Here is a 27748-nt window from a genome sequence, read left to right as displayed (position 1 = left end):
AAATAATCCCAGTGGTAATTGGCGCCCTGGGTGCAGTTCCAAAAGACCTTGAAGAGCACCTCAACACCATAGGGACCACAGAAATCACCATCAGCCAAGTACAAAAAGCAACTTTACTGGGAACAGCCTATATTCTGCGACGATATCTATAACAATTGACAATAAAATTCTGGCATCCCAGGTCCTTGGGAAGGGCTCGATGTCTGGCTAAAACAAACCAGTCAATAACACAGCTTTTAGATAGCTTTTAAAGACTTGGCTTTTTACCCAGGCTTTTACATAATCGTTTTTACTGCTGCTTCTGGTTGTTTCTATCTGTTGTCTTGTTTTTATGCTTGTTTTATATGTTTTTAGCTTGATGTTTTTATTGCCTGATGTGTTTATTGCTTTTATTGTATGTTTTAATTTTTGTAAACCGCCTTGGGGTTTTCTTTTAATGAAAGGTGGTATAGAAATGTAAAAATAAATAAATAACACCTGTCTGACTGTGTAAACAAGAAATAATAATGGACACCTTTTGTGTGGTCAGCATGGGGGTTGGCAGAATAGCGATGGAGAAGCAGGTAAGACCTGCCATTCTCCTTTTAATGTGTCTGCTCTCCACCTAACCCCTCCCCCCAGATGTGCATGAAATGCTTCATGCACATCCCTGTTCTTGAGATTTTCCAAACAGTGATTGAACACAGATTTGCTGCACTTAGGCTGGGTGTGGAGGAGTTCATACGAGGGGACCATTTCCAGCAACGTCAGGATAGTGAAAGAAAGTGCCATTCATATGGCCAATGGCATTATTCAGGTTTGCTTCACAGTTTCACAGTTAAAGCACTTTATATGCATCCTAAAAAAGTTGCATATTTATGCAGTTTTCAGAACGGCTTAACTTCAGGCACTTGCTGCTGCAGTGAAGCCGCCCATCTGGGAAAGCCCCTTGCAAGTCATATGTGGCAGTGTATATACCTTTTCCTGTATAGACTTTAATCTCCTGTAAAAAAACATCATGTATGAAGAACATTCAAAGGGCCCCTAAAAGCTCAATTATAGATCAATAAATGGAGGATTTTTCAAGGTATGAGGAATGGAAGGGTAAAAGTATATGTAAGCAAAAAGATGTAGGAAAATATAAGTGTGCCATTTCTAAGTTTAATGTAGAAAATGAGCACATCTTGCTACTTGTGAGTTTACTTTAATTGCAAATAGCAAGTAGAACTTCAGTTCTGCCAGCTGCAGCTAGCTATATACATAAACAACCTACAAGAGAACCTTGTTAATAGTGGACTCGGCATACACGGCTTCATGTATCTGCGGTTGGGTAATTGACCCCCCTACCTCTGTATACATGCAGGGTGGAAACGGCAATGAAAAGGTTAAGACTTGTGTATGCATGATTGGGGATGGGCAGAAATGACCTCTGAGGTAGTTTCCGCCTACCATTTTGTGGCTCATTTTGTGAAACAAAGAAAAAACTGATTTTTCTCCCCCAAAAAAGATGGTGTTTGTTTGTTTTTTACTTTTGGGGGACATTGCTGGACAGCTGGGGGGGGACAGAGAGCATGGTAGCCCCCCCCCCATTTCCCCCAGGCCTTTCAGTCCTTTTGTCCTGTTTTCATCCATTTTGTCGAATTTTTCACTGGAAAAGGAACCTAAACCCACCCCCCACCCCCATTCTCGTTGCCCTAGTTCCCCATTATCTGCAGTTGTACTTTCTTTCACTTCATATTTAAGTATAATAATTGCAAGGCAGATATAAAAAACAAGGCAGATGCAAAGCTGAAGGATTTCCAATATCATGGATTGAATGTTTATCTTCCATACAGCTATTAATGTACAAAATGTTTGCATGGGATGTTCCCTGGGGTTCTTTAACATCCCATTAAGGACCTACAGCCACATAACTCTCCAAGCCAGGTATACTATGCTAATGGCACACACACTCACTCCCCGCCTTTTGTCCCCACTGTTCTATTAATTCCTTTTAGTATATTATATATAAATGAGCCATTTCTAAAATGGTTTATTCAAGGTGCATATCTTCTTATGAGTCCCATGAAGCTTCTGGCTATTGTAAAGAGGATTTCCCACAGGGCAGTGTGTTTATTGAGAATATAGGGACTAAACAAAAGTTTTCTGAAGAGCATGACTCTCATTCCTGTAGCATATGTGACCATATACATTTGAGCAATCAACTTGGTGTTGGACAATAAATATATTACAGCTTCAAGGTAATCATTTCACAATATGCACAGCTTATTTAACCATTATTTGCTTATTTTGTTTTATGAAAGTATTAAAAATCTATCTTTTGCACGTACACAATGCTAAAACCAAATATAGCAATTAAAATATTAACCAAAATAGTCAAAAATGCAGCAGGATGGTACTAAAACCAGAGGTGGGGAGGTGAGACAGGGCTCAATATAGCAGGCAGGGAACATTAATTTCCACCGGGGCGTAGCTATAATTGAGCAAAAAGGTTCAAAGAACACGGGCCCCCAGCTCCTGAGGGCCCTCCAGATCCACCCCTCCCTATTTTCTGCATTATCTCCCTCAGTCTGGGGGGCCACCAGATAGAGTGCTGAACATGGGCCCCCTCTCCCCTAGCTACGCCCCTGATTTCCACACTCCAAATGCCTGCTGAAACCACACAGTCTCTATTTTGTGTTGAAAAAGGTTAGTCAGGCTCAGCAGCAGCACATACTCGCTTCAAGAATTGTAGAAGAAATGAAATCTTTATCAATTGCCCCTCGCTAGCAAAATATAAATGCAGGGCTCAAAAGAGAGAAATAGTCTTTCTTTGCCTCTTCCCCCTTGCTGAAAAATTCTGCCAGAATGTATGTTGTAGAATAGCTTTTAAAGAGTCACATGCACGAAGAAAATAAAAGCAAAGGGCAGAGCAGGCAAGTTTCCCCTTACCTTCCCCGCACCATTTCAGTTTTAAATGCAGGGCTCGCAACTTAAAAAGAGAAATAATGTTTCTTCTCTGTTGCCCCACTTGCTGAAAATTTCTGCCAAAACATGTATTGGCTTTTAAGAATGGCTCTCCTGCCCTGCACCACTTTAACCTCTGATTTTCCTTTTTTATTTTATTTTGTTTTGTTTTGTTTATTAGATTTATATACCGCCCTTCCAAAATGGCTCAGGGCAGTTCACAACATGATAAAAACAATTAAAACAAATTAACAATTAAAATCAAACTATTAAAACACAATAAAACCAATACAACAGCTAAAAGCCCTGAAAATCAGGGCAACATTTTAAAACAGTTTAAAACAATTAATCATTTAAAAACTCTGGAAGGCCAGGCCAAATAAGTACGTTTTAAGGGCTCTCTTGAAGGACAGCAATGATCTCAGATTACAAATTTCTGCTGGCAGTGCATTCCATAGCCCAGGAGCAGCGACAGAGAAGGTCCGCCTCTGCGTCGCCACCAGACGAACTGGTGGCAACTGGAGACGGACCTCCTCAGATGACCTTAACGTGCAGTGGGGATCATGTAAAAGAAGGCGCTCTATTAGATAACTCGGACCTAAGCCATTCAGGGCTTTAAAGGTAATAACCAGCACTTTGTATTTTGCCCAGAAACATATCGGCAGCCAGTGTAGCTGTTTCAAAACAGGCATAATATGGTCTCTCCGGGTTGCCCCAGAGACCAATCTGGCTGCCGCATTCTGTACTAACTGAAGTTTCCGGACTACGTACAAAGGCAGCCCCATGTATAGCGCATTGCAGTAGTCAAACCGGGAGGTTACCATCTGATGCACCACTGTTTTGAGGTCATCCTCTCCGAGGAATGGACGCAGCTGTCGAATCAGCTGAAGCTGATAGAAAACACTCCTGGCCACAGCCTCCACCTGAGAAACCAGGGTGAGGCCTGGGTCCAGGAGTACTCCCAAGCTGCGTACCTGTTCCTTCTGGGGGAGTGTAACCCCACCCAGCACAGGGAGATCTAACTCATCCCTCATTCCTTACCTCTGATTTCTGGGCCCCCCCCATCACCTGAGAGAGGCTGCAGTTGTTATTCCCTCAGCTGCTTTTCCCTCCCTCACTGCCTTTCCCCTGGCGCTCGGCTTGACACTTAAGTTGGTATTCCCTCGGCTGCAGCTGCTCCCCCCTCCCACCACTTTTCTCTCATCGTCTGCCAGACTTAGTATTTCTCCTTGGCCCCCAGTTGTTACCCTCTCCCCCACTCCGCCTCCCCCCCCTCGCCACTTGGGCTCTTATGCGGCATGATGGGGGAATCGGCTCCAGTACTCATCACCTGCCTGTTCGCTCCTGATGCCGCTGCCACCACCACCACGACAAGATCAATCAGATCCCATGTGGTGGAGGCAGCGGCAGCAAACAGGTGATGGGACTCAGAGCCATTTCCCCCAAGTGGTAGCCCAAGTGGTGGGGAAAGGGGAGGGGGAGCGGAACAATTGGAATTGGAGGAAGCATACTGAGTTTGACAGGTGACGGGAAAAGGCAACAGGTGGTGGGGAGGGGGAGCAGCAGCCGCAGAGGAAGTGGTTCTTTCTGAGAGGATCAGGGGAGCAGCAGGCGGTGGCAGCAAGAGGGCAAGTGAGCGGCTCTTTGGGCTCGCTGCATGAGGGGCTTGAAGTGTGTGTACGCTCACGCTCTGCCACACAGCTTAGAGGGAACAGTTGGTAGGATGTCTAGCACACACCTCCTACCTCACTCGCTGGGTGCATTGTGGGATACCTGACAGCCCAGCTTCCTTCCTTCCCTGATAGCTGCTCAGCTCACTGTGGTGTCGCTCATGTGGGTGCATGGGTGCTGGAACCCTGATTGGGCCATGATTGTCTTGGGGAAGGCAGGTAGGCTCCCTTCTCCCCTCCCAGCCCACTCCCTTGTGGTCATGTGAGTCACCTCAGTATGATATTCTTATTCATATATAGTAGTGGCTTTCAAATGTTCCACCTTCAGGGAACACTGTACACATTTGCTGTTTCATTTATTAATATTGAAATCTGTTATAAACCACCTTGAGATTGAAAGGCAAGGTATAAATCTAAAAAGCATAATTCTGTATTTGGTTTTTTTAAACCTCCCTTGCCAAGTGGAAGGGAGGGATAGAAATCTTAAATACATAAATGGCTGCAAGGTCTGTGTTAGCCCATTGATCCCCCCCTCCCGTTTTGTACGGCTGACCACCTATGCCATGTTACAAACTTTCTGAAATTTCTCAAAGGCCGTATACTATGGCCATTTGGGGCTTAGAGAAATCATTTCATGGTTATTTGGATTCTAACGAAAAACTTCTATCTTACCACCAATCCCACTTCTCAAGTTTAGGATTTAAATATTATGGAATGGTGTCTGACATTCTGTGCAGCCTTACAAGGGCAGAGCAAGAGCTCCCACCTCTCAAGGAGTCACTAAACTAATTTCAGGCAAGGCTTGGTTCACAGGCGGGGAGGACGAAGCAATTTTTGCTTCTCTTCCCTTTCTGCAAAATCTGCTTTTCATGTCCAGGAATATGTCCATGAAGGCATATTCACAGACATATTCCTGAATGTGAAAAGGACTTTTGTGGGGAGAAGAGAGAATCCAAAATATCCTTTCCTTCTGCTTGTGCTGTGCTGTGAGCCAAGGCTTGCCCACAGTTACTTTAGTGGCTCCTTGCGAGGATGGAGTTCTTGTTCTGTCCTCATAAGGGTGCACAAAATGTCAGACACTCTTTAACACATGCCCATCCACTTGAAGTCTTCTGCAGCAATTGATATCCTCCACTTGAAGTTGGCCTTCCCTATCTGCTTCAGATTGTACCTTTCTCTCCTAAAAATCTTGGGAAAACTCCCCCTAATAATAATCTATATCGTGTTTTTGAGAGTTCTTGATTAGTTTGGTGATCCTTACACAGCTCTGTAAGAATGGTCAGTGTTTCTTATCTAAGGCCACTTAGTGTGTTTCTGGCTGAAGTGTGACTTTTATCGGGGATTTCCTGGAGCACAGCTCATACACTTTGTCAGTATACTGCCTAAGGTCCATATGGAATCAAGGCAGACATTTCTGGTGTGTTCCATTATTTTGGGGTTGGAAGATGGCCATCTAATTCAAGATGATATTCTTGCAAGAGATAACTTCAGCCCCATGCTTGCTTCGAGTTCAGATTTCTCCTCCATCTCAACACTCCTTTTGATTAAAATCCTGTTCACATTTTGCTGACTCCAAGCAGTTTTAAAGTAATTTTAAAGATTCTGTCTTGCAGTGCATTTATGTAGCAGGAATGTATGCCAGTGCATGATGACTAATTAGTTATCCTAAGTGGTTTCTAAGGAGAAAATAATGGTTTGTGGAATCTTGTGCTTGGAAACATAGACTTGGTGATATTTATTTGTCAACCTGCATTTTAACTCTTCTCTGAGATTGATGGGCATCTTATCTAGTCATTTTATCTTGGGGATTGGGAGACTCAAGCAGTATTGGAATTACAAACACTTCTTGGCAGCTTTTTGAAGACTGATGACTCAGTGCCCTGACAACAGGTTTGCATGCTTGTGTTAACTAATGAGTCTCTATGAAGCTGTCAACTGGCTTTTCTGTTGTGATGAAGGAGGTGGAAAGGTGAGACTTGTTTGTATGATTCAGTTGTCTTCATATTGACTTGTGACTGTACAGCCTAGTTACCTACTATTTAATCGAACAGTATAGAACACCAGAACAGTTAAATAGGTTGTATAGACACAATATAGAGGGCATACTTGATGAAATAGTAGATGGCTATTCAGTTTTTCATTGTTGATCCATTGGCATACATTTTATGTGTGCTTAAGATTGCTAAAATTCCATTGCCATGGTTGACAAATTTATTCATAAAAGTACAGATGATTGGGAAGAAAAATGTATCTTATAAGAAAATCTAATAAGGAAGAGAGGTACAAAAATCTATAGCAATTTAGCAGTAGTCTGTAGAAATGAAAATCGTGGAAATATTTCCTATTTTGATATGTATCAATATTACTGAGTCAAAGTCAGTAAGAGAGACCAAACAGCTTGTGCTTTTATTCACTCCTGACATCTGTGTTTCAAAGAAAACAATCTGATGCACTTTCTGCAAACATTTAAAACTAATTAAAATTGTCTACTGGTTCTCTTTAAAAGAAAAAATGAGATGTTTCTCTTTTTATATTATGGATGGATAGATTTTTTAAAAAGATTAAGGTGCCATTGATGATGATATCATTTTCCAAACATTATAGCTTCTTGGATTATAAGATCTTAAAACATCTTGATTCTAAGAACTGTAAATGCCTGAGGAAGAGAATGTGAAACCATTTAGAGCTTGCTTTATGGTAGAAATGGGGAAAGCCCATTCAAAAATACACATCATTTTTTCAAAGCCATCTGAAAAATACAGGGAAAGTTGTTAAAATAATATCATCCATTAAACTATGTATTGCAGATGATAGTTTCCCCCAAGTTTCCCATATGTTAAAAATGTGATTTGAGACTCTCCTAATGATATCAGCTATTAAATATTTTAAAGGGAGAGGCCTTGCAGTCTGCTTTTATTATTATTTTTAAGAGGTAGAGATCGCTGTAAATCAAGTTTATTTTTCCTGCTACATTCTGCCTTGAAACTGTTGGACCATATTTCCGCTCTGTGCTTGCTTTGAGGTGCACTAAATATTAATAAATGCCAGTGTCGCTTTACACCTTGGTTTATGTTTCAGGCTTTTTATTGGTTGAATTACAGTAATCTCTGAGGGAGTATGTAGCTTTTCATTACCTGCTTTTCAGCAGTTAACATGTTGCTTAGCAGATAAAAAGGCTGCATTAATGTTCAATTGCTTCAATTGCTTAATTTGAAAAATTGGATGAGCAGATGTATCTATTGTCCAGCACAGATTAATAGAACCACTTTCATATGACCATTGATTTCAACCCAACTAAATTCATTGTCTAATTTCAGCACCCCAAAAGTATATATTTTGTAAATATGCAAATTGATTACTAAGTGAATATATTCAGGAAGTGTGAAATTAAAATATTCTTTAACTATCTAGATAGTGGACTTCAGGCTATTCAGTCTGAAAACTCAAATAATGTTCCTGGTCAAAGGTAGTTAGCTCCAAATATTAAAGTAGCAGAATGTATCAACTCCAAACAGATGCAGTAAAGGTACATTTGCATATTAATACAGTTGAGTGCTTTGTGCTGACTGGAACTGATAGGAAATAAGCTGTGATGAACTAATGTTCTCTGTAATTCTTTAATTGTATAATGTGATAGGAAGCTGGATGAATGAACCAAATGATGAACCAGATCCTAAAGTGGAATATGTGGGGGAAGGATAATTTAACTCTTCTTGCCTGGCAGTGGGGAGCCGTTTATAAGGCAGGGATACAACTGTACAAGAGTAGTGGCTGACATCCAGACGAACTTTGCCCATGTGCAGTGGGCAGAGGGATGGTTTCCGCCAATCTCACCTTCCCACTGCAGTTGCCTGTGCTTCCAGAAAATATGTTCTGGGATCCCACAATCCTCAGGGACATATTTTCTGGAGGGAAAGTAGACTGAGGACAAAGGCAGAAATTGCCCTTCCCTCATGGTGCATGCAAAACATTTTCCAGCACATTTAATGTTAGTCTAGATGTCAGCCATTATCTAGGATCTGTAAATATCCCTTCGTTTATTTCTGTGTGAGGTCTCTGTCTTCTAGTAGCTAATTTTTCCTCTCATAGAAAATTTCTTGGAATGCTGAGAATCCATGCAGAAAGTTTAATGCACTTACATAAAGCAGCTCTTGTGTTAAGTGTGAGTTTTTGTCATGTTTTATAGGAAAATTATCTAGACTTATCTAGACCCATTTCAAACTCTCTTTCAAGTGGGCTTGGGGTTAAGACTGCCCTGGTCAGCCTGATGGATGATCTCCAGTTGGGTAGAGTCAGACTCCTTTGTCACAAACCCTCCCACCTATTTAGGTCATCCTGGGAGGTCCAGTTATTTGCCATTGACTCCTCTGGTGGCAACTTGGACCAGGCCTTCTCTGTGGCAGCCCCAGGGCTTTAGAATACACTCCCTGTCAAAAGAAGAGTTTCTCCATCACTGAATGCTTTTAAAAAGACCCTCATGACACACCTGTTTTCTCAGGCTTTTAATAAACTCTCTAATTGTTTTGTGGAATTGTTTTGTTTTTATGCTGTGAAAGTGTTTCAATTGTGGTTTGTTCTGTTATATTGTATTTTGGATTATGTACATCACCTAGAGATACATACATCTTGTATATACATATAAATATGATGAATGAATGGTTTTTAGTCATTAAGACCTCAAATAACCTTGACTGTCTAGAACTTATTTTTTTTCATATTCGTTTTAATTCAATTTTAACTTAACTTAATGCCTTTGTACTTCACTTCTCAAACTTAAAACAACAAACAACCTATGGAGGAGAGTGTGCATTCGTTTTAAGCAAAACAGGTTACTGCTACCTTACTGTAGAAAGTGGCTATAAGTGTTGGGGTTTGGGGGTGGGAAGTAGCATTACCTATTTGTGTACCTCTTTGTGTTCAACTACATCCCCAGATACGTAGGAGTATTAAAGCATGCCCTTGAACAGCAATCCTCTTTTTAGGCTCAGATCTTCAGGCAGATTTGAATTTAGAGTTCAAATTATACACAATAGTGTCTCTTTGAAGGAGTTCTTCGGCAAGACTACCAGCCTTACCATTTATTCATTCATTCATTCATTCAATTTCTTCACCGCCCTTCCAAAAATGGCTCAGGGCGGTTTACACAGAGAAATAATAAATGAATAAGATGGATCCCTGTCCCCAAAGGGTCGCTGTCTCCAAAGCTAACAATCTAAAAGAAACATAAGCTAGACACCCGCAACAGTCACTGGAGGTACTGTGCTGGGCGTAGATAGGGCCAGTTACTTCTTCCCTGCTAAATAAAGAGAATCACCGGGTTAAAAGGTGCCTCTTTCTTATCACAAAGAAAAGAAAACAAGTCTTATTTAATTACTCTTACTTAAAATAGTTCTATGGAGATCCAGGTAAGAAATGCAATATCCTGTTGCCATTTTTTCTTTTAAAGAGGTGTGTGTGTGTGTGTGTGTGTGTGTGTGTGTGTGTGTGTGTGTGTGTGTGTGTGAACATTAACAGTAGTGGAGGTATGTGCTCCAGAACTATAAAGCTAATTAAAGATTTCTGTTGGTCCCCTTTTAAAGTGAAGATGGGATGTATCTCATAAATTACTCTGAAGCTTGTCTGTGAAAATTGCCATTCACTATGTGCCACTTTTATCCAGTCTGGTGAAGTGCTTCCTTGACAGTAGTAGTTGCCACGGTGTTGAAAGGCACACAGAAGGAATGAGCAGCACAGCAGCACTCTGGCTTTTTCCCCCTCTAGTGCAGAAAGAAGATGTGGCATAGGCTCAAGAACCTACCCTCTTGTCATATCTGCTCCTGATTAGATATGGTGGGCTGTCTTTCAGATTTATTTATTTTAAAAGATGAAAGGATATTTTAAAACACCTTATAATTGTTCAGGGAAAGAACATGTGTAGTAAATTTTTAAATTGTTGTAATGTTTCAACCTTTTTACTTGTTTTTCTTGTTTTGATATAAACCACCCAGAGACTTGCATTTGGGGTGATATACAAATTTGTGTAAGTAAGTAAAATCAGAACAATATCATAGGCACCATCCAATTGGCCATAATACTCCTGCAGCCACTATCCACAGTGCACTCCTTATTCCAATATAAGCATTTCCTGAGAAAGAAACCATGCTTTCCCAGCAACTCAGAATTGCCATTTGAGTTGCAACTAGCACAAAAATAAGACATGAAAAAAGGGACTGTTGTCTGGGTGCAACAAGCAAGTAACCAGTGTGTCCTCCTTGTTTACTCCCCAGCTCCCTCAGTTAGAAAAACCTTAAGATCCATGGGACTTTCCTTGATTATTAGGAAACTATTTTCCTCCCCACCCCCTTCAACACACTCACACACACTCCACTTTAAAAAATAATCCATAGATTATCCCAGTGCATGCATTAATCCGTTCATCTCAGTTTTTATGAGTGCCACAACTGTGTGTAAATGTGCCATATCTGTGACTCCTTGGCCTTGCATCTTACTGAGCTTCTGTGGGATCATTCATAAATTATGTCACACATCAGGGATGAGAGGGAGCAGCAAAGCTTGACATTTTGTGACAAGGGAAGAATGGGTATTGGTCAAAAGGTTCTGTTCACACTCCTGCATTTGCCTCTCTAGCACAGTCATCTATTACACTATTAGATAATGTCAACAGATAAAAATTCCTTACTTTCTTGTCAGCTTCCATTTGACCTTTTTTTTTTTTTTGGCCTATTCTACTTCATCTTCCCCTTCTGCACATTTAAAAAAAATGTTTGCTGCCCATTTTGAGGTTACTTTCTACTTCCGTGAAAAGGCATCCCTTATAAGCTTCAAAAATGTATTGTGTGACCTACTACTTTGGGTAGTGAACCTGTACAAGAGTGACTGTTTGTTTGTTTGTTTGTTTTCATTTATATCCTGCTCTTCCTCCAAGGAGCCCAGAGCAGTGTACTACATACTTAGGTTTCTCCTCACAACAACTCTGTGGGGTAGGTTAGACTGAGAGAGAAGTGACTGGCCCAGAGTCACCCAGTATCATGGCTGAATGGGGATTTGAACTCAGGTCTCCCTGGTCCTAGTCTAGCATTCTAACCACTACACAACGCTGGCTTGTGGTGTATTTATATCATTATTATATCATGGTGATGGCATTATAACAGTTTTTGAGCAGTCCCTGTTTTGTTTCTGTCATGAACATTAGTCAAAAGGCCCTGTTGTGAATTCCAACCATATCACTTTGACATTTCAGAGTTGTTCAAAATAATCACCAACTTGTCTGCACTCTTTTTGGTTTGATATGGTTCTGATAGTTGCAAGATGTTTATAGTGCATGGTGAAAGCACTGCCACAGAGACAGTTAAGCAAAAAGAGTCTGAATTGGTTGCATCTGTCTTGTTGGCTTGGAAGGAAACTGTTTCCAGAGATGTTGTATTTGTTGTGTTCATTGTATTTGCATAAAGCTGAGGTTTTGCTTTTCTCAATTTACTGCTGCCCTGTGCAATTAAAATATATTTAGTACATCATCTTATTAATTAAGCACATGGGTGGAAGCCAGAATAAGGCTCTGTTTCCCTACCAGAGGAAAAAATGTGTGTCTTCACTTCCACCCTTTTGTAAAGAGAAATCTGTCACCCAGCTTAATTTGTGGTAGTCATGGTCCCTTACTGAAAAATCTTACTTGCACGCACATCCCTACCTACCTTATTTCACAACCTTACTTCAGGCCTTATTGTCCTTTTAATCTGAGAACTAAAGATGGAGCAAAGTCATAGTACAGGAGAATCTCCTTAATTGCAAACCCAACATCCATGGTTGGGTAATTGGCACCTGAACAGTAAAACAGTTAATTTTTGCATGCCTGTGGGTCGGATTTCCATTTTGTGTAAGGGAGCCATTTTCTGGCTCATTTCTGTTTTTAAAAATGAAGGTTTTTGTTTTTGAGGGTGGTTTTTGTTTTTGAGGGTGGAAACACAATTTTTTGATGGAAAAAATGTAAATTGCAGCATTTTGGGAGTGTTGCTGGACAGCTGGGGATGGACTGAACATGGTAGGGCACTTTCCCCATGATTTTAGAGCAATTTAAACAGTGTTTGGCCCTTTTTAAAAAAACCTCCAGGAACCTAACCCCTGCGATCCCATAGATACAGTTATTCGGTATTCGTGGTTTCCTTATCTACGGTAATTGTGGAGAACAGAACAGGTGTTCTGGAGAACAGAACACCTGTTCTGTTCTCCACAATTACCGTAGATAAGGAAACCATGAATACCGAATAACTGTATCTATGGGATCGCAGGGGTTAGGTTCCTGGAGGTTTTTTTTAAAGGGCCAAACACTGTTTAAATTGCTCTAAAATCATGGGGAAAGTGCCCTACCATGCTCAGTTCTCCAGTATATTAAGTTCTCCAGTATATGATGTTTTAAGTGTGTATGGTGTTTTTAGATTTGTGTTGTTTGTGATGTTCAATCCTGTTCACAAAATAATATGCAGTTTCTTGGACTTTATAAAAGCTTATACCACAGTGAATACCATTATGCTTCCAGGACAGAGAGAGTGTTAATTAAAGATTGTGGATCTTTTGGTGTTCAATACATGGGAGTATTTCCTTTTGAGTATTAACACTTTTTGTAGCTAATATTGTCATCAGGATGTGATGGTTTGGCTTTTTAGTTCAAATGAAGGGCCTTAAACACAAGTTATCAATGTGGCATTTTGTTATGGTATAACATGGTTTAGATATGTGTTGATCTTGTTTTTAGTTTGACACTAATTTGAAGTGGAATATTATAAAGGGATCTGTAGCTAGCAAATGAGAACCATGGGGCAAGACATTTTTCAGCTGCCTGCAAGTTTCCAAAAGAACAGCTTCTAATCCTATTTGTTCTGCTTTATGTTCACATCTTCAAGACAGGCAGGTGTTGTGTGCCTTTTCTGATATCAAAAGGTCCCCTCCCCCTCCCCCACAAAAGGCTCCAAAGCTTTTCCTTTATTGAAATTTGTGTGGGATTGTTTCTAGTCTTGCTCTGGTTCTGCTCTCTAGGAGTAGGAAAGATTGGCTCATAGTGGTCGACAGAGCCAAGCTCGCCACACTGGATTGATAGTTTTGCTCATTGTAGAAATTTATTTCTATCAAAGAGCGAGGATAGAGAGAGAGACTCATCGGGAGCAACTGAGTTCAAAACTAAGGGTTCTGTTTTCATAAATTTGTGGATTGAACTGTAATTATTTTGGTAGATTCTCTTTTTTTACATCATTAAAATAAACAAATTTGTACCTTGGTGAAGTAAGGCTGTTTACATGGACATAGGTAAATTTGTACCTTGGTGAAGTAAGGCTGTTTACATGGACAAGGAAAGGGAGGTGTACTTTCAAAGAACTATATGTATTTTAAAAAACTGCAATATAAAACATTCTGTTCAGCAATAATCAGTATTGTTCAACAATAATGAACAGAGTCATCATCAAAGTCTTCCGAGCTAGGATTATAAAGCAGAATATAAGAACATTTTCTGTTGATTTCAGGAAATATAAAACTGATTTAATGCTGGTTTTAAGTTTATCAGTGTCCCATTTACCATCTATTTTTATGAACAATTTTCTAATCAAAGCTGAGTTTCCAGCAAGAACTACTTTGGAAAACTGCATGTTGTCATTCTCACTCTGCTGCATATTAGATATTATCACATAATATACTCTTTTGCAGTTGTGCATTGAGAACCTCTGAGTTGAGGTGAACTAAATTTGTCTTTTAATATAGAAGGGTTGTTTTTCTGCCTCTGTTCTCACTGGATTAGTGGACCTAATTTAAAAATGTTACATTAAACCGTGAGACATAGTTTGTACATTCCTGTCCACCCCACTGACGCGTTTGCTTATAACAGATTAGAAGAAGTATTTAGATTGGTATTTTTGGATGTCCTCTTTGTCATATGCATAGATTCCTAAGGAGTCCACTGGGTATACATGTAAATGCATAAATATTTCATGTTAAGATAAAAGAGAGATCAACAAAACTCATTCGTAAGATATTGTTGATTGCTTTGAACAAGAATGCTAGGAGAGTTTGAAATAATTCCATTTTAAATGTTTAATCTCTAGAAATGACAGTTCTTCAGCAGGGATTTCTCCTCACACGTGCTGTTGTGTTTTACTGATAGCTATTACTCACTTTATTTCCTAACAACTGCAATTTATTTATCATTACTATACTACTATATAGGAAGCATCTTTTTTGAAGTTAGCCAGAAATGAAAATAAGTAGTAGGGCTTCCGCCCTTTGGATTCCTAGAACAGAATAATTGCCAACTTTGTGCAACAGTATGAACAAACAATGTACTAATGCAGAGCTTTGTTGACCTTGGGTTGTTCTGATTAAAGTTATAAGCTTCCCTGTGAATTTACATTATCACCACCAGTTCATGCTTAGAGTGTTCTGGGAACAGATTTCCAAGGACAACCACCACCTGTATCCCTTCGCCCTCCTTTCTCTCTGGACAGTTTCACTTTTTTAACATGAAAAGCACATGTTCTTTTAGTGTACACACTCTGAGAAGCCATAACTGATCAGATTTCCTGCACATGTAGACATACATAGGTGTTACTCACAGTTATCTCTATGAGGATTTAACTTTGCCATCTCTTTTGCTGCACGGTTGTGCTTTTCCTCTTATATTCCTTCTTCTCTCCTATGGGCTACAAGTTTAACTTCATACCTAATTGTTAATTGCTTAGCTTGAAGTTATTTCATTCCAAAATCAGAGCTTTCCTAAAAAGGGCTACCCTGAGTTATCAGGCCAGTTTATCCTACCTGCCAGCCAGCAAATGCAGCATTTATAAATCTTTTTACTCTGATAGGATAAGCATATTTTTACCAGCTATTTTACAACTGGAATGTTGTTAGAAAAAAATGATTGGTGCGCTTGACCTTTAAACTGCAAGAAAAAAACCAGAAAAGAGGCACCTTTTTAAAGTGGTGGCTCTCTTATATTTAGTAGAAGGAAAGCAACGGACCCTATTCTACCCCAGCACCACAGGGAATAATCTCCTTCCTTTCCCTGTTCTATAAAGGACAGTTTTTTAAATCACAAAATACTGTACAACCCTCGGGGACATATTCCTGGGAGCTAAAGAGCACTTTGGAGGAAGTGGAGAGCAATGAAAATTGCTCCCCCTGTGTATGCACTCTGCTGCTTCAGCTGAGCTTGGAGCAGCTCTCACTGCAAGGGTGCATCACCTGCTCTGACCTCCTAATTCTGTGTTCTGGATGTCAGCCAGTATTTTTATGTTGTATTTTGACTGTTGTAAACTTCCTTGGGGAGGGGGGGGGCTTTGTTAGGGATGAAAGGAAGAGTATTATTTTGTAAAGGCTGATGTGATTAAAAAGAGAGAAAAAACAGATGGGAAGAGAAATCAGAAAAATGAATGGATATTGTATAATAATAATAAAAATAAATAAATAATAGCTTAACCCGTGCAGAGCATCTGCACACTAGTATTTGATTGCTCCCCTCACCCCCTACCACAGCCCCCCTCACCTCAGATATCTCTTCACCCTCACCTAAGCCACACTCCTGCTCCTCTTCCTCCATCCCGTTGCTTCCTTCCCCCTCACCCCTCTTGGTCACTCCTCCATCCCCTCACCCCTCTTTGCCACGGCTGCAGTATTGCTGGTGCCTATCAGCCAAGCTGTAGCCCCCTATCTCCACACACCTGAGCCCTGCTCCTGCTCCTCCCCACAGGAGCAGCAGCAACAGGCCCTTCCTCACTGCTGCCACCAACACCATTCCCCTCAGGCTGCTAACAGGCCCGAGCCTGCCTCCCTCTGCCAATGGCCTTGGTAGCCCTAAGCAGCAAACACTGGTTTGTTTCTTGTTGCCAGATAGGCACTGCCATGGCCTCTCATTCCCCTCAGGCCTCTGACAGCTCAGGCCCATCCCTCACCCTTCCTTCTTTCTCTCTTCCCCTCCCTTCTTTTTCTCTCTTTCTCTCTCCTCCACTCGCTCTTCCCATCTGTCTTTCTTCCCCCCTCCCTCCCTCCCTCTCTCTTCACAGACCCCTGCCCTATACATACACACACACACACATATATATATATTTGTGTGTGTGTGTGTGTGTCCTCTACAATCAAGAACATCATGTAACAATTGCATTCCAACTGACCTTAACCATTACAGCCTCCTCCTCCCTATCTGCATATGGAATCCCCACTGCCCAGTCACCATGGTGTCACAGGCTCCTCCTCCCTATCTGCATATGGAATCTGCATAGCTCAATCACCATGGTGTATCTGCTCTCACAGGCTCCTCCTCCCTATCTGCATGTGGAATCTCCAATTACCACAGTGCTTCTGCTCACAAACTCTCACGAGAGCTGCCACACACAGGATTAGCCACGGGTATGCCTTAGAGAATTATATACAGAGAGATTATTTTTATAATACATAATGAAAATGGAAGAAATAAATGTTAATTGTTGGCTGGAGTTAGAGGTTGGTCTCGAGTCTAAAAAAGATTGAAGATGACTGGTAAGGTTGGTACAGAGGACCTGCCTCCTTTCTATAAGTAGGTTTTCCTCTATTTCTAAATCTCATTTTCAAACAATCTAAATGCTTTAGTAAACATAACAAGTGAAGGCCAGTGCAAAGAAAACTGATGGGAAACATCTGATTGTACATAACACTAAACAGTAATATGACAGTTGATCTCACACTTTTAGGACCACAGAATGTAATTACTTTGTCAATTCGATGAAAGCTATGCAAGGGAATGATCTGTAGCAGAAATCAACCACAAAGTCCTATTTAATGTGGTTTTTCTCAACATAATGTTTTAAATATTTATCTCTACTGCTTTAAAATGCTATGTATGGTCTCAAAATCACTGCCAAGTTATGTCACTTGATGGTGTTCTGTTGCTGTAGATTTAACCCTGTGCCTCTCCTCCTGACATCTAGATTGCCAAAAATGTAGGGAAGACAATATCCTCAGCCAAATGAAGTGATGCATTCAGACTTCCTGAGGAAATGGCCTCTTGTGAGCAGCTAAAATATTTATTTATCCAGGTTTTGTCTTACTGAATTTGTTGTTTGCTAAAACAAGCAAAACTCTGCAGGCTGTAATGAGATAATCTAAAATTGAGTCTTACCCCCTGCTTGGATCTGCAGATGAATGGTATATGAGAGACTTTTTATTTTTTCTTTTAAGGGAAATGAGCTTTCCCCCTCCCTCCACCCTGAACATCTGGGGGGGGAATGTGGGAAATTCTTGATAACTGATGTCTTTCCGGCATGTATTTGCATCTAAAATGTTGTGTTAACTATTTTATGATCTATTTATAAATTTATTTAGAGTATAATAAAATTGTAATTTAAATAAGAAAACAAGTTGAGAACTATGAAGTTGATGCCTCTGCAGTTCTTCTGGTCTATATGTACACCAGTTTTTCCATCTATTTCAGCTTCAGGTTCTCCAGTCATCTAGAGTAAATACAACCGTGACATTAAAGAGTCCCAAGGTATATGTTACACTTAATCCCTGTAGTGCTCAGGACGACAATATTCTGAAAAGACCAAATTTCATATACAGCATTAAATCACTTAAATTAGTAGGAAATTTGTTTTACATCTTTATATGCTTCCCAACAAAAGCGAAAGGTGCAGTTTTTTCTCCCTCAACCAACTGTTCTCCAGCCCAGTAACTCACTGCTCTGCCTATCCCATTAGCCTAACATCACAACTGCTTCCCTTCTCCCAGCCACTTTTTCTTGTTCTAATGTCACCTTCAGCTGGATCCTGTTCAACTAGTCTCCTTAGGAAAGTATGTATTATTATTATTTATTCGATTTCTATATCGCCTTTCCAAAAATGGCTCAGGGCGGTTGACACAGAGAAATAACAAATAAATAAGATGGATCCCTGTCCCCAAAGGGCTCACAATCTAGATCTTAGAAAGATGTAGATCTTTCTGTTGAGCTCTAGTCATTGAGCATATGAATAATTTTTTCTTCTAATTTCATGTGTTTTCACCTCTTTTTACTCTTCCTAAGAGTGACAGATTACTTACAAACTAGAGTTGGCCACTTTTGTTAAACTATAATTTATAAGAAGTTGCTTGTTCCTCACTAACTCCTTCAACCCCAACAGTTTGACAGAGAGGTATCAAGCTTGTTAAGATACTTCCAAACAAAAGCAGCTAGCATTCCAGTAGAGGCTCCTACCAAGTCTGCCAACTCTTACTGAAGTTGTCTCTGGTGTTTCCCTCCACCTCCCACTCCAATATTTTTTTCAATATCAAACCATTAAAATTAGGGGTGTTCACAAACTGTTCAACGCTAAACCAGTTTGTTTGAATCAGGCTAATTTGGCAGCTCGGTCGCCAACCAAACTTGGATGGTTCGGTGCATGATAGAATCGAATCATGGCTGGTTCATGCGGAACAGTTCGGCGTTGAATGGCTGGCAGGGGGACCGCAGCAAGAGAGGTAGTTAAAGTGTATCCCTCCTCACCTCAGTGCAGCCCATAGCCAAGCACACACCACAATGCCTCTACAGAGCCACCTGAGCGGTGGCGGTAGCGCAGTTCCAGGCAGCACAGAGGCCAGAACTGCGCCACTGCCATGTGGGCAGCTTTGTAAAGGAGGCATTGCAGCACACACTTGGCTTTGAGCTGTATGGTGACATCAGCTGTGCCAGCCAGGTAAGAGACACTTTAACTACCTCGCTTGCCGCTGCCCCTGCCACACCCTACAGCCTCTCAGGACCCCCACCTCTTTACTTGTAAAAGGGAATTAGGAGCATAGGAACATAGGAAACTGCCATGTACTGAGTCAGACCATTGGTCTATCTAGCTCAGTATTGTCTTCACAGACTGGCAGCGGCTTCTCCAAGGTTGCAGGCACAAACCTCTCTCAGCCCTATCTTGGAGAAGCCAGGGAGGGAACTTGAAACTTTCTGCTCTTCCCAGAGCGGCTTCATCCCTTGAGGGGAAGATCTTGCAGTTCTCACACATCAAGTCTCCCATTCAGATGCAACCAGGGCAGACCCTGCTTAACTACGGGGACAAGTCAAGGTGGACCTCGTTATCCGCAGATTCGCGTATCCACGGTCGGGAAAAAGACACCCAACCTCAGCATACACAAAAAAAGAAGAGGGACATGCTGATCTTGCATATCCGTGGGTGAGAGGTGGCCAGAAATAACTACGGAGGTCATTTCTGCCTGCCATTTTATTTACTTATTTATTTATCATATTTTTATACCACCTGATATGCATATCTCTAGGTGGTGTACACAATTTAAAACATTTAAAAGTCACAAATTAAAATACATTTTCTTTGATGGAGCCACAAAATGGCTCCCTTTGTTTAAAATTAGAAGAAAAAATACTGGTTTTCAGCAAATTTGGGGGCACCGAATGACTCACGGAGCAGCAGAGCACGATAAGCTCCCCCCCCGAAAATCAGCCGATTTTTGGATAACCGGAAACCTAACCCCCACAATTCCATAGCCCCCAATGACTCTGTATTCACGGTTTCCATATCTGTTGCTGCAGCCCAGAACAGAACCCCCATGAATATCGAGGTTCTCCTGTATAGCCATGCTCAAACTGCTGAACCAGTTCAGTCAAATGGACCAGACCGGCAGGTCGGTTTGACTGAACTGGTTCAGCAACATGCAGTTCAGTTCAAATTTGATTCTAATTTGAACTGAACCACACATTTTGGTTTGTGCACACCCCCAATTAAAATCTGTGTGATTACGTTCAGTAGTTGCCTGGAGATTGATGCCAATTCCTGGAGACTACAGACCAATCCTGAAAGGTTGACAACCTTACAGGCAAGTCAAACATGCAATGGAATGAAGTGGTGTGCAAGTTCTGTCTTCACAAACTTGAACTAGCCTTGGCTTGGGGAATGGGAGAATGTGCAGTGACAGCCAGGAATGTAAGTCTGAAAAGAGGCCAGGCTCTTTTGTGATGATGGAGGGTTTAGGAACTCCCCCCGCCGCCCCGCCCCCCGCCCCCCCCCCCACACACACTTATGAACAATCTTAGGTGTGGTGAACAAGGATGGCCAGTGTATCCAGGCATATCATTTCTCCATGCCTGCAAAATGCAATCTGAACCTATTGGGCCAATATAAGCTAGTTATGCTATGCATCTTTAAAGAAAATGTCATCAGTGTATGTGCACATGCATTAAAATATTTTTGACAGAAATTAGAAACATCTGTGTGTTTTGGAGTCCTAGATAAGAATTTTGTGTCTAGTTATGCATTCATACCAAGCAGTCTCCTCTTGTTTATGCCAGCTTTGGGGCTCGGTGTGCCACAGTCATTCTTTCCTATAGACAAACTTGCAATGTTTGCTTTAAAAAAATTAATTGAATTAGCTTTCTAAAAGCATAAGTGATCCAGTAATATTTTTAATCATATTTATGGTACACAACTGTGTGCATAAATCTCATTATTATTTTTGTTTTGTATTAAGCTAAGAAATATTCTCTAACATGACTTGGCATTTTCCATTTTATAAAGCTAATGTTATTTTTGTGTGAATGATCTTGTTTGCTTTATTTCCAAACTGTAGTGATGTGAAATACAGGAGGCTCTCATTATTTGTGGGGGTTCCGTTGTTGCCTACAATCATTGATATGGAAACTGCAGATAATGAAACCTTAACTTTATGGGAATCTGGGGGTTAGGTTCCTGCACACACAAAAATTGCCAAAAATCATTTAAAAAGAAAGAAAGAGGGTAGCAGAAATAATATTAATACAGCACAGTACCTTACTTTCCAGTTCTCCAGCAATGCCCCCCTTCATGATTGTTTTGCTGATTTTTGCAGGTTTTGTTTGTTTGTTTGTTTTGTAAACACGAGCCACAAAATGGCCTCGCACTCCCTCCGGATAGGAAGTGACACCAGAAGTCACTTCTGGTGGCCTGGGTGAAAATGGCATATTTTTAATACCGGGGATAATGAAACTGGGTCTCTAACACCCATCTGTGGATACACGGAAGCACGGTTGCCAAAACCATGGATAATGAAGTCCACCTGTACTAGTTACCATTGCAGTTACTGCCTTCAACCGGGAATGAGATCAGAAATATTTTTCAATTTAAGTATCACTAACTGAGAATGCAAAAGTCAAGTACTGTATTGACATTTAAATAATTCTGATATGAAGGGGGTTCGGGGGAGACACAACTAAGGAGGTAATTTACCTACCGCTTCAAATGGTAAGGTGGTATTGATTTTTACTTATTACTTAATGCCAATTAAAGCATTGCCCAATTAGACAGATGATGTTACATGTTATGTGTTGCTTCCCTTAAAAAAACTAATGTTCTTTCTTGGAAAGGGTATTATTTTCTGTTTTATTTCACGTCATCATTGCTTACAAATACTAGACACCATTCTGTCTATTGCAGAATTTCTGCCTTCTGCCTTTGACGTTTTGAGTTCTTGCACCAACCACTGCACTCCATGTCTAGCCCCACCCTTTTCCCTTGCCTGATGCCCCACATCCTGCTGGAGCACAGTTAACATGGCTGTCACAATTCCTGCACCCAGTTGCCCTGCTGTCCCAGTTAATACTTCATAACTGTGTATTGTGCATAGAAAAAACAGTTTGATGCTAGTGACCAGCAGCATGGCACAAAGTAGGCAATCTCACTGTACTATTTGCTGCTGTCTGCTGGGCTGACAGCCACCTACTGTGATAGTTGGCGCTGCCTTCTGCTGGATTCAGACTTTTTTTTTCTCTCCCCCCCCCTTTTTTTAAAAAAACATTTATATCCCGCTCTTCTTCCAAGGAGCCCAGAGCGGTGTACTACATACTTGAGTTTCTCTTTCACAACAACCCTGTGAAGTAGGATAGGCTGAGAAATGACTGGCCCAGAGTCACCCAGCTAGTATCATGGCTGAATGAGGATTTGAACTCGGGTCTCCCCGGTCCTAGTCCAGCACTCTAGCCACTACACCACGCTGGCCCTCATTCATAAAAAAAGAATGTCATTTTACTTCTTGTTTTGGATCCTCTATTCTAGAGTTGGAAGTCACACTAGAAGCTCATAAGAGGTTGATATTCATTTAGTTTGGTGATTGCAGAGTCATTGAAAGTGTTGCTGACTGCCTTGTAATTTGCATATTTAAACTAATATGTGTAAAGTGAGTTCTGCTTGTGGCTGGGGGGGCGGGGGCGGGGAGGGATTGTAAAACATTGGGGGCAGGAGTTCACAGCATGACCAAACTCTTCTCATGAGCAGTTGAGTGAGTTGCCATATGAAATAATTCCACATGGTTTCTTTATTAATGGCAGTAAGTGCTCCACTTTGAATAGAATTGCAGTTGCACCTGCCAGCATTGCTTGATACTTGGGTGGTTGGTTCATAGGTTTCTGAAGTTGGGTGATCTTGAGAACTTTTACAGTGTTCATCTTTAAAACTGGTTGTGTGTGATTAGCAAAGATAGTTTGTGTGGTGTTTGCCAAATCTGGGAACAGAAAGAAGAATGACGTTGCTTTTAAAGTGCACTCATATCTGAAAAGCCCTGCCAAACTTGACATGTTTGAAACTTGAATAGGGAGCAGGGGGGTATTTCAAATGATTAACTGTAATGGGCTTGTTTAAAATTATTTTTGTCCTACGGGTAGTGTGTTTTCTTCTTTTAAGGAATTGCCAAAAGTCTGAATGAAGCCTTTCAAAGCGAATGTAAAATATAGTTTGCTATTTCAGTTGTTCTTTGGAATCTTCTGAAATGAAGACCAAAGCACCTGCAAAAACAGTCAATCTGTTCTATGGTTCGGATGGTCTCTGGCATCCCTTAAAGTCTTTCTTTTCTTTCCTCCCCCCCCCCTTTTCTGTAGTTCTTTGAGGTTCCATTTGACTCAAATATGAACAGGACAAAAAACAGACCCCTGGTGCGAGGACAGATCAGGTAAGGCTGCGCACACCTGCTACCCAGAATGAGTAATGAATCTCATTGTTCCTCTTCTATATTTCCCCAGTCTTTTGCCTTTCCTTGTGTTTAGATAAGCAAATATGTCGACTTAAAGAACAAAAGACCTGGAAAGAGACACCATTTTTTGTGCTTTGATGATTTTGAAAGCTTATAAAGCCACATGGAAAACATATTGGCTTGCCCTCTCTTCATGTTCAGTTGATATTGTACAAGGGCTTTTAGAGATACTGAAATTGAGAGTTACATTTTTCCAGGTGTTCCTATGTAATCTCTTATACAAAATTAAACAATGTACTGTATTCAGTTTTCAAAACATGCAACTGGGCCTAACTGTGTTGCCAAGAAATAAGTATGGATCTCCCATGATCATTCTTAAAAGGAACAAAAATTAAATATTGCATGTCTCTAAAGGTCCCTGTTAGCCTTCTATCGCTGGCCTACTTCTTTGTGTCAGTGGGAGAAGATGGAACTTGTGAGCTTGACATGCGTGGGTGCTGGCCACTCCTCCATCATGTAGTGGATAAGTGACTGCAAATAATTTACTGCGCTTTGTAGGCCTGCTCCATAATTATTCTAATCCCCCCACAACCACATTTCTTGCCAAAAATTCCATATTCTATATTCATATTGTAATCAGAATAAATTACACAAATTAAATGTGTGTGTTCTTTTCTGGCTTGTTTAATCTGTTTCAAATTTTTAAAAAAGCGGTGTTTCCTTAATGCTGAATTTGGGTTTCGTCTGGACTTGCCTGGGTGGGGAAGAGGGTACGTGGCAACTCTCACATGTTTGTCCTTCTGAATTTAAAGTTCACTTCTGAAGGTCAGCATTTTGTTTTTAAGTGGTAAAGTCATACTTTCCTAGTTACATAACTCTTCAGACAGAATGGAAATGAAGGCCATATTTCTGTTGGTAGAGCAAAATGGTTTACTACATCTATTTTTAGCTTACTTTCCTTAAGGACAGTAACCTCATGGGATCACCTGGCTCTGTGTGTGTGCATGTGTGTCCCCACCCCTTATCGACTTCTCAAAGTTTTTAAAACTTGTTTTTAAATTGTTCTGATTATTTAATTGTTGTTTTATGATGTTTTTAATTGTTAATCATTGTTTTATGCTTTATAATTTTTGTTTTTTATTAACTGATTTTAATGGTGTTTTAATGTAAACCGCCCTGAGCCTTTTGGAAGGGCAGTATAAAAGTTTTAATAATAAATAATAATAAGATAAATGCCTGGACCCATATGAACCAAATTGGGTACAATTGTAGGGACACACAGGGAAACCTCAACAGCATAGTTTGTAATGATGTCATCCACCCTGATTCAAGATGGCAGACTCATAAGCATTTGAGGTACAAGTGGACTAACTTGTGCACCACCTAACCAGTTTGAAACAAATTTGCTAGAGCTGTAGTGACACATAGGGATGCCTCAGTGGCATCATTTGTGAAGCAATCCACCTCAATTCAAGATGGCAGACGCGTAAATGGTTGAGGTTCACAAAAGGGCGAACTTGTGGACCGCCTAACCAATTTGAACCAAATTTGGTAAACACATTTACAAACTGCTCAACAAACATTGGTAAACACATAGGGACATCTCAGCGGCGGCATTTGTGATGATGTCATCCACCCCAATTCAAGTTTATGTACATGTGAATGCTTAAGACTGAAGTGGGCTAATTTGTGAGGATGGTAATAATCAATTAAGATTATAGTGAAAGAAAAATAGGCAGACTAGTTCTTACCAGAACACTTGTTGATCACTTCAGGATAGATAACCGTCTAATAAAACAATATCCATGCAGTTACCATTAACAATCCAGGAATCCTAGCAGATTCTTATGAGTGTTATATTAAGTAGAATGCCATAAATCCATAGGGTGACCTTTTGGGTTCTGAATTTTACATACATCTTCATTCAGATGGGAATAGCTTGACCATGAGACATACTTCAGGAACAGGAAATAGATTTGGGATTCAGCTCAGCAGCTCCTTGACTACGTTTCCTAACTATTTATTTGGAGCGAGTGGATTCCTGCTCTTAGCCTGCTAATTTTTGCAACTGCTGCACTGGAGTGGGACAATGCTAAGTAAGTAAAGTGTCCATAAGAGAGGGTGCCATGTCCCTTCTGACATAAACATAGCTTAAATCTGACATATCACCTTGTGGGCCAGACTGTACTATATTTATTATCAACCCTTAGTTTGTCACTGTGAAATTCTCTCTAAATCTCTTTAGACACTGTACATAGCTTTCTTCCTGTTGTTAATTCCGACTATATGTTTAATAGTCAGTGGGCAGGATCCATACTAAGTTGGTCATGATTAAACACTATTGAAATAAATAAGATGTGTGTCCAGACGAATTTCAAGTGGACTTTGTTATGAAAAACTTAGTCTAGAATCCATTATACAATGGATCTATTCACAGTAGGATTATTTATACCAAGAGATGTTAATACTCCCAAGGAGGAGCATATGATAGCTGTGGTATATTATTATTATTATTTATTTATTCAATTTCTATACCGCTCTTCCAAAAATGGCTCAGGACGGTTTACACAGAGGAATAATAAATAAATAAGATGGATCTATTGGAAGCTATTACTTCCAATAACTATTGGAAGCTATTACTGAATCACATACATGTCGTTAAGAGCCACTATCCAAAAGGCAGGCATCCTTTGAAAGATCTGGTATCCCAGAATGTTCCAGGGCAAAGAAGCCATTTCAGCCACTTAGCATGTCTCATAAAGAGAAGCCAAAAGATGCTCATATGGCACTGCTGGGGATGTTTAGGAAAATTCCCCTTCTTAGCCACTGCTGGAACAGGATGTTGCCCCCTTTTCTTCACTCTCCTTCCAAATTTTACAGTTTGCTTTATTAATAGTGCCACTTATCACACTGCAATGGAGCTCCTTTTTATCTCTCTGCCTTATATATTACATTACTCTAGTCTGAGTGTAGCTTTTGACCATTGTATATTCTGAAAATAATTAGATGATTGGATTTGCAGCATGGTTGCTATTTTTTATTAGGTGGCCCACAGAGTGTAGTGCTAAACATTACACATCTGAAATGCTTATCCTTTCATTCTATAGAAATCATTGCCAGCTCATCTCCCTCCCCCCTCTATCTACACACACACACACACACAGAGAGAGGAATCTGCCATATACTCAGTCAGACCACTGCTCTATCTAACTAAGTATTGTCTTCACAGACTGGCAGCGGCTTCTCCAAGGTTGCAGGCAGGAGTCTCTCTCAGCCCTATCTTGGAGAAGCCAGGAAGGGAACTTGGAACCTTCTGCATGCAAGCATGCAGGTTCTCTTCCCTGAGTGGCTCCATTCCCTGAGGGGAATTTCTTACAATGCTCAGTCTTCTATTCATATGCAACCAGGGTGGACCCTGCTTAGCTAAGGGGACAAGTCATGCTTGCTACCACAAGACTAGCTCTGCTCTCTTATATAGATTATTATTATTTATTATTTATTTATTCAATTTCTATACTGCCCTTCCAAAAATGACTCAGAGAGGTTTACACAGAGAAATAATAAATAAATAAGATGGATACCTGTCCCCAAAGGGCTCACAATCTAAAAAGAAACATAAGATAGACACCAGCAACAGTCACTGGAGATACTGTGCTGGGGGTGGATAGGGCCAGTTACTCTCTCCCTGCTAAATAAAGAGAATCACCACGTTAAAATGTGCCTCTTTGCCAAGTTAGCAGGGGTTATATGTGAATGATAAATCATAAAGTGAAAATCAATCCTCTTCTGGTGATGTTTTACCAAAAGAATTCTTAAACATGTGTCACCTTTTGTGTGCTCTCTCTGCTGCATGTGTACATACAAATTAAAAGCCAGCATCCCATGGGGCTCCTGTTTGAAAAGAAACTTAAGGCAACCTTGATTTCTGTTTGTACGTCTGTTCAGTTTCTTAAAGGATTGGGTTCCAGCGTATGTTGGGAGAGGGGTAGTGCTACACCTTATTTGCAAATTTTAAACTAAAGCCCTTATTCATAAACTATTCAACAAACAATTTTCAGATATCATTTCCATGATTTGTGCCAAGGATTATTTATAACAAAATTATGCTTTCCCTTAGGCATCTGTGAACAGTTGGTCCTATTTATTTCTGCATTTTATCCATCATCTTTTAGAGGACTGAAAAAAGTGATGGATGAAATTACATGAACATTGAA

General features: G+C 40.5%; 1 protein-coding gene across 4 annotated transcripts in view; it reads left to right on the top strand.

Annotated features, from left to right (window-relative positions):
* Window positions 1-27748, top strand: part of LOC128346871 (protoheme IX farnesyltransferase, mitochondrial) — a 183076-nt gene that overhangs the window by 88100 nt on the left and 67228 nt on the right. For all 4 annotated transcript variants that reach the window (XM_053300627.1, XM_053300628.1, XM_053300629.1 and 1 more), the window contains one exon: window positions 23443-23513. In XM_053300627.1, coding sequence (XP_053156602.1) covers window positions 23443-23513 — 71 coding nt within the window. The remainder of the gene's footprint in view (window positions 1-23442; window positions 23514-27748) is intronic.

The sequence above is a fragment of the Hemicordylus capensis genome, chromosome 2 (assembly GCF_027244095.1).
Source record: "Hemicordylus capensis ecotype Gifberg chromosome 2, rHemCap1.1.pri, whole genome shotgun sequence".
NCBI lineage: Eukaryota > Metazoa > Chordata > Lepidosauria > Squamata > Cordylidae > Hemicordylus > Hemicordylus capensis.
The sequence above is the reverse complement of the archived record's forward strand: the minus strand, read 5'-3'. Positions and strand labels throughout refer to the sequence as shown.